The sequence below is a fragment of the Clarias gariepinus genome, chromosome 14, assembly GCF_024256425.1.
Source record: "Clarias gariepinus isolate MV-2021 ecotype Netherlands chromosome 14, CGAR_prim_01v2, whole genome shotgun sequence".
In the NCBI taxonomy this organism is placed as follows: domain Eukaryota; kingdom Metazoa; phylum Chordata; class Actinopteri; order Siluriformes; family Clariidae; genus Clarias; species Clarias gariepinus.
In genome coordinates, this window is record NC_071113.1 from 10,475,353 (window position 1) to 10,483,587 (window position 8,235).

At 35.8% G+C, this 8,235-nt stretch overlaps 1 protein-coding gene across 1 annotated transcript; it reads left to right on the forward strand.

Moving 5' to 3' along the window:
* The first annotated feature begins 1,962 nt into the window (after positions 1-1,962).
* Positions 1,963-5,178, forward strand: LOC128541291 (ketimine reductase mu-crystallin-like). The gene is made up of 8 exons (XM_053511644.1): positions 1,963-2,164; positions 2,246-2,396; positions 2,977-3,039; positions 3,326-3,427; positions 3,806-3,989; positions 4,104-4,225; positions 4,405-4,489; positions 4,849-5,178. Exons 1-8 carry the CDS (start codon positions 1,989-1,991, stop codon positions 4,911-4,913), a joined length of 948 nt encoding a protein of 315 aa, XP_053367619.1. The 5' UTR covers positions 1,963-1,988; the 3' UTR covers positions 4,914-5,178.
* Positions 5,179-8,235: the final 3,057 nt, after the last annotated feature.

An 8,235-nucleotide genomic window follows, 5' to 3' on the forward strand; every position in this document is an offset into this window, starting at 1 on the left:
ATTAGTTGGTGTGAGAGAAGAGGATGCAGAGGATGAGGTTAGATGGAGGCAGATGATTTGCTGTGGCGACCCCTAAATAATAAGATTTGTTGAGAATGGTCCAATCACAGCCTAAATATTTAAAAACAATATTGATTCGCTAAGAACAAAAGTAGGAGGGTTCGGGGCGCACAGTGCTGCGCCCCATGGATGATTTAAAAGAAATCAATTGGAGCTCAGCCTCAAATCAAATGCTTTTCAAACATTTTCGTGCCTACATAGACACTCGTTTGTCCGGCGCCTCGCCTAGTAACACGAACGTAATACAGTTTAGATTTTTTTATTGTAAATAAATTATATTAGGAAATACAGGGAAATATTGTGACTAAATGGCTTTATTGCATTAATAAATTATTATGTTAAATAATTACATATTAATGTAGCATTCTTCTCTGTCTAACTTTAAGGGGGCGCTCCTTATTGACCGGCTGCCACAGTGAGATATTTGGGGAAATTCAGTAAACCTAAACTTTTTTGTTGTTTTGCATACACAATGAACTTTACATTTACTTCTTATCTAATGTATATGAATGTGGGAAATGCACACAAAACTTTAGGTGTATATTAATGACCTCTATCTAATAGATATATCGAGAGATGGTGAGATGAAGCCTCATTTACGTGTCGAGTCTTTCCAGTAGTGATGGATGGGTCGTTCTTAAACGATTCGTTCTTTTTGAATAAATCTTTAACGTGACTCGAACGAGTAGTCTCGGAGAGTGATTCGTTCGTGTTCTACTGGGCGCGCGCGCGCAAATCATCGCAAAACCTCCGTAGGTTATGTACAGGAAACAGAATTGAGCGATTCTTCCTCAATGACTCTTTTACTCCGAGTCGGTGGTTCTTTTGTCACGTGACTCCCATAGACGCTATGCAGTGCAGTATATAGGAAAAACGGAATTAAGCGATTCTTTCTCAATGACTCTACTACTCCTTCTGCACATTCTGTTTCTTATAATATGTCCTTAGCTGCATTGTAATATTTTCATTTCTGAAACTATAGCCAGATAAAACATTTGTGTATGTAGACGTATTGCGGGTCCTTCTATTGAAAATGCAACAGTTTATTTTATTTCTTATCAAAATAACCTAAATGACTGAAAAAAAGATTCCTTCATTTTGATGAAAGAGAATCAAAGAGCCGAGTCATTAAAATGATTCAAACTTTCCATCACTAATAGATATATCCAATAGTTTCACCAAAAGGTTCATTTCATGAAGCTTTAGTTAAGGGCTCATATACTGACATCTAGTGGACAATTATTGTGTAGCAAGCAGCACAATTAATATGGAGCACGCAGCTGCAAGTAATATTGCATTTAGCACTGACAGTCATGTTTCAGTTGTGTGTTGTTGTTTGAAAAAACACTGTTCAAGTGCAAATGTTTATGCACACTATCACCATCCCTGAATATGTGAAAATTAAGTTAAGAACTAGAACATAAAAAAAAGTATAGAACAAATAAGAAGTCTTTATTTTTTTTTTCTTTATTTAAAAAAAATATGAACATGAACACGAATACAACTAACAAGCTGTTTGGAATCTTTCAACAGAGGGTAGATATACATTTGCCATTCTGTGTAAATGATTTAATACACTAATCAAGTGATTCAGACCCACAATAAGGAAAAAATTGAGGAGGAGGAAAATGAGAGATAAAAAAAAACTAGATACAATAACACTAGAGTTTATGAGATAGATAGAGGTCATTAATATAAACCAAAGGTTTTGTGTGTATTTCCTATAATCATACATCAGATAAAAAGTAAAGGTAAAGTTCGAGTGAAAAACAAAAACAAAAAACAAAAAAGGTTTAAGTTTCGTCCTTGGTCACGTAACTCTCATGGAAACGACACACGCCTCGAACTGATGCTTCACTTGGACACGCCCCCTTCTGCTCGATATAAGCTTCGGAGCTTCGGTGTCAAGCATCTCCCGGGGGACGAACATGGAGAAGAAAATGCCCGAACAGCCAGTTTTTCTGAGTAACGAAGACGTTACACGTCTTCTTACTTACGAAGACTTGGTCCCGCGACTGGAGCTGGTTATGGGAGGGTTTTCCCGGCGTTCAGGTGATGTGGTGCAGCCCGTGAGATCTGAGCTCCTGATACACAATCACAGCGGGTACGAGGGAGATCCTTAACCTTAGAATCAGGACCAGAGCATAAAATCAGACTGATTACTAACGCTGGTTTCTGTCAACAGGTGTTTTGGGCTGATGCCTGCATATATTGCATATGAGGACACTTTGTGCACGAAGTTGTTGGTTACCTACAGACGGCCAGAGAACTTGAACTTACCATCAATAGAAGCCACTGTGTTACTTTTAAACCCCGTGTATGGCAATGTCACAGCGGTGAGTCTACCACAACAAAATATAGCAAAACTGCACAGAGTTATTTTGGAAAACTTCCATGTAAACTAATTGAATTCAAGTATATTGTCTAAAAACCAGATGTAAGTAATACTAAAGTATGATGAGCAATACTGTTCTGCTTGGCATTGTGGAAACAGTGGAATTGGACCATAATTCCTCCACAGAGAAGTGAAAAATTTATTGCCAGTTTTGCACTTGATTGCAGCTGTTGCCATCAATATTAGGTTTAGGGGCAATTACTTTTAAACTTGGAGCCAAGCAGGTTTGGATAGCTTTTTTTCCCTTTGATACATAAAGTCAGCATTTAAAAACTGCATTTTATGTTTACTCAGATTATCTTTGTGTAATATTAAAATGTCTTTGATGATCAGAATGATTCAAGTGTAACAAAGATAAAATAAAATAAAAGCAGGAAGGGGCAAGTTTTTTTTATGACACTGTGGTCTGTAAACTCTTTAAAATAACTATTATGGTGAGGTAGTCACTGTACTTCATTGTCCTCTCTCGCCCCCAACACCTCCCCCACCCCATCCCACCTGACCCCCACCTCTTTGTACAGGTTATGAATGGAAAAGATATTACTAATAAAAGGACAGCGGCTGTGTCAGCCATTTCTGCTAAAGTAAGACCCTGATTGAACTTTTGGAGATACCAGGGCTCTTCAAATCCAGTCCTGGAGGAAACCAGAATTGTTCAGCACAGTTTGGTTATTCTTCTGAACAAAGCTGATTCAACTAATCTGTTAATTACCAGGTTCAATGTGGCTGTTTAGGTTTTAGTGAATTACAAACTGTGCTGGGTGCTGCCCTTCCAGGACTGGAGATAAAGAGCCCTGCTTTAAACTGTGGCTTTTATACCACACATTACTGCTGCAGGAGTGAAGATAAATACTACTTTTCTTTCACTAGCTGTTGATGCCAGCTCAGTCAGACGTCTTGTGCATCCTTGGCTGCGGACAACAGGCTGTCGGCCATTATGAAGTTTTCACAAAGCTTTTTTCCTTTAAAGAGGTAAATATATTCATCCAAAGGTGAAAGCATGTATGATGAAGTCACAAGTAAAAAAAAAAACACTACAAGATTGGTGCAGTTAAGCTACACCCGTGTTGTCAATTATTTTTCAGTACCAGCACATCGTGTTATATGCCATATTTAAGAACAATGTTATTCTCAACATCTTGAAGTTTTGTCAGTTTCCTTGATCAACTGATTTGTAAAAGCATCAGATCCATCCCATCTATTTTATATAGTCTGAGTGACTTATTAATGTCGAACATGTTTTTAAAAAAGTTCAGTATTATGATGATACTCTAAACCTTTTAAAAAGAACTAAGTTATATTATAATTGTCATTGAAGTTTATTTAGTGCTGATCTTTTTTCATATTTAGGTGCGTGTGTGCAGTCGGAGATTAGAGACTGCCGAGCGGTTTGCTGCAAGTATTCAGGGTCCTGTTAAAGTATTTTCATCTGCCAAAGATGCAGTGCATGGAGCAGACCTCATCATTACAGTCACTAGTTCTAGTGAACCAGTGCTGTTTAAGGAGTGGGTTAAACCCGGTGCTCATATAGCAGGTTAAGATCTACTGCACATTTGGACATGGCATATTAAATAAAAAGAACCATTTAACCCAGTACAATGTAACTAAAGGAAAACAAGCTGTGTAACACATCTCTCTGCAACTATAGCGGTAGGTGCTTGTCGGGCAGACGCTAGAGAACTCGATGATGCACTGATGAGAGACGCTGTGATTTACGTGGACAGCAGAGAGGGAGCAGCACTGGAGTCTGGAGACATCATTCTGACTGGGGTAAGCCAAGAATTAGTCACTGATCATTTATATACTCGTACAGTGAAACTGAATACATGCAAGACGGTATTTACTGTAAAATTTGTTCTCCTGTTTCGAATCACAGCAATGATAACTATACACACAAATGAAAAAAAAACTTTAAGGTTTAATTAGAATCTAATTCTGCGTTCCTGCAGGCAGAAGTATTTGCTGAACTTGGAGAAGTTTTAAATGGAACTCGACCGGCCTTGCGCGACAAGACGACAGTGTTTAAGTCACTGGGTAAATATTTTCTATTAAGGCAGGAAGAAATTAGACAGTTTCTCACAAGCAGACAGAATTTCAGTTAATAAGAAAATATGAACCACTAAATGTCACGAATGTTTGCTTTTTGATAGACAGCTGTATCTTTGTTTCCCTTAGACAATAAAAGGTCTTTCAGGCTATATTTAAAGCTCATTCATTTACAGCTAGTGATGATTCAGTTTTATGGCCTCCATTATAAATTAAGCGTACTGAAGGATGTGTAGGACGATCTGTTTCTGATAATGTATGTGTCAAGTGCTGGAATAAACAAGCAGCTGCTGCTCAGTGTAAACCGAAATGGATTAAGTATGTATGGTATCTCTTTTGCAATGCAGGAATGGGGATACAAGATGCGGTCGCTGCTAAGCTTGTGTTTGACAAGTGGAAGAGCAGCCAGTAAAGTATGTGACATGAAGTGCCAACGGGTGCAGAGAATAACTTTAATGTCTCAAATGAAACACAAGAGGACATGAAGTAAACCTTGGTTTGACAATCAATCATGACCAAGGAGACTGACTTCAAAGGAACTGATTAACACTTGTATGAAATCAGTTAAGCTTGAGGACACAGAATATTGTGAATAAACAGTATTATTAAAATGTGGAAATATATTTCAAACACAAAAAATGTTACACAAGGCCTATTAATAAAAAATACTAATACAACCTCTATTGGGAATGGTTCTCTGCTTGTTCTCTTATGAAAATTTCAACTTCAATTAAACATACCGATCCAAGATCCACTTCTTTCAGGAGCGTAATTTTATACCGACAATTTTCAACCTATATGCTTGCTAAACATCCATGTACTGCTTGGATCTCTCAGTCAAATTACAGGCTTTATATTAGTTAAAATAATTTCGAACTGTGACCAAAATGAGACAATGATGAGACGTCTCGGATATCAATGAACAGTGACAGTGACTACTGTAAATCAGTATGCAATATTGTTGAAAAAAGATGGGACAAAAATCTGGTTTAAAGAAATAAAAACTAATAAAACATCTGTCTTTTTTTATCAACATATAATTTTCGTCAATATCCACTGAGATTCACTCATTCATTATGGCACGAGAAGCCGTGTTTTCCAGGTCACGGCGCGAGGCATATCAGGAGTAGTTTGATGAGATGTTACAAGCTCAGTTATCTTTAACTCTTTGTCAGTACAGCAGTATTACTCTGGCAAAAGAGAAGAGACGGTATTTGGGCCCATTTTCTTCATATTGATCGGGGAAAAAAGCCGATGTGTAGTAATATCGGAGGGGCAAACGGTGTAGACAAACAATTGCTGGGAAAAATATCACAAACCTGAAGAGATGCATCAAGGCATACCATAAAAATGAACCAGTTTTACAGCCTCTTTGTGGTAATTATGTTAACATAATTATGTTGTAAATTATTATATTTTATAGTTAAACTATTGCCACACATGTTAAGCTAATAGGTTAGCAAATGATTGTGACCCATAGGAGCTATGCCTACAGTACAACAGTAAAATCATAAAAAAAAAAAAAAAGTTTAAAAACACTGTATTTTCCATACTGCTATTGTTTTGTAGTTAAAAACATATGGACATGCAGCCATTGCTGTGATGGTTAAAAATAAATCTAATTAGCTGAAAACGTATCCCCTATTTAAATAATGAGTAAACTATTTAAAACTTAACTATTAAAGAACTACGTGATTCCCAGATTTTGGCGGAAATCAGGGGAAAACTTTTTTCTAGCGTAAGATTTATATACCAATTGTTGGACCCCAATCTAAATAATGAGTAAACTATTAAAAACTTCATTTAATTTCCCTCAGGGATCAGTTATAAAATATATATATATATATATATATATATATATATATATATATATATATATATATATACTGTAACTAATATATTCTATCTAAGCACTCAGAATTTTGGACTTTCAATAAGTCAATGGTTTGCGGAGGTTGTTACATAAACAACCAATTTTTATAACAAATTTTTATAAGTAAAACATTTGTTTCTGTTTCCTTAATTTAATGTACTTCATTTCATTGAATTTAATATAAAGAATTACACTAAAAAAAGTGAAACTGCTGTGTCATTGATACAAAGTATGTTTCTACATTGATTTAATGGAAATTTTAATTACAAAACTGATATTTTTACGTTGCTTAAAAGCAAACATTTCTAAGGAAGCGCATTGCATTCACAAAAGAAAAAAAATCTCAGGAATTATCTCATAATTATGAGTTAATAACAACACTACAAACTAATTGAAATAATCAGAAACAAGGGAGGAATTGTCAGAGAGAAGACCAGAGATATAATTTTCATCTTCAAGTTCTTGATCTGGTATGTACTTGCTCGAAAAAGCAGAAATTTGCTTGGTGTCAAATGTAATATTGTGAATGGAAGCCACAGGAGCTGAGCAAGGCATTCAAATCAAATTGGTTGTGATGCACTAAATTAAAACAAAACTAGCAGAATAAAACATTTTAGTTCAACTTGTTTATGGTTAGTGAATGCTGTCTGAATACAGGTTTCAATGTCTGCCATGTTCATTTTATTACGCTTCAAAAGCCTAACATAATACTTTGTTTGTTTTTACATGCCTAGAGCCTGGAGGTGAATGTATGAAGAGAGTATCTCCTGAAATGTCTTATGGTGTATTTAGTGGAAGATGTGGACCAACTGTTGCATTTTAACCTAAGGACTGAAAAATGTTACAAGGTCAGTGGCATTATCAGCTGCAGCACAACCTTTACACAGGGCCATTATTTTTTTTTTTTATCATAGTATGTATTTACATTAGTTACACACATGCTCCTTGAACTTGTGGAAAGACTTTACAGAAGAGCTGAAGCTGTTATACTGTAGCTGCAAATGTCCAACATCATATAAAACCCTATGGATTAGGAATTGGATGTTACTCAAGTTCATATGCATGTGAAGGCAGGTGAGCCAATACTTTTGGCAATATAATGTGTGTGTATATGTATGTCCGTTGTTTTGGACTATTTATTGACATAATTAAATTTAACTTGATGCATCATAATCCTAGGTGTTTTTTGCACTCAGAGGGAGCATTAAAGGGATTTTTACATTCATACATAAGACACTGTTTTGCCAAGTAGAGCAGCTTGTCTAACAAATGTGCTTTCTTTTATTAGGTTGTTCAGAAAGATGAAGCTCAGGCTGAACTTGAGAGGTGCACGATGGCCCTGTTTGTCCTCAGGGAGGAAGAGGACTGTCTTCAGCCACCACAGAAAATCGGGATTGTGATTTATTGAGTTTCCATCAGTCGCACATGAATGTTCCATGTTTGGCCTTATCTATGCGTTAACTTGAGCTATCCTGGTGAGCTCAAACACACATTGGTGGCCCGACAGAAAATATTTAGAGAACGTATTCTATATTGACATTAAAATAAAAAAATTTGGTCACACTATTTGTCAAACAATTGTCAGATTTTCACATGGTTAGCAAATAGGATTATACAGTTTCTAAGCTAAGTTATTAAAATGCATTGTTTTATTGATTTTATTTTTGTTTTCTGTCTTTTATTGGAGAAATAATTTAATAGTACAACATGGTATGGTTTCAAGGATGGTAATAAATGTTTTTGGAGGAGAACTTTTGTTCATTGTCTTCATTTATAAATGTAACTTCTCTACAACTGCAATTTTTTAAATTTGATCCAAAGTATCTTGTTGTTGTTTTTTTCATTTAAATCATGAATGCCT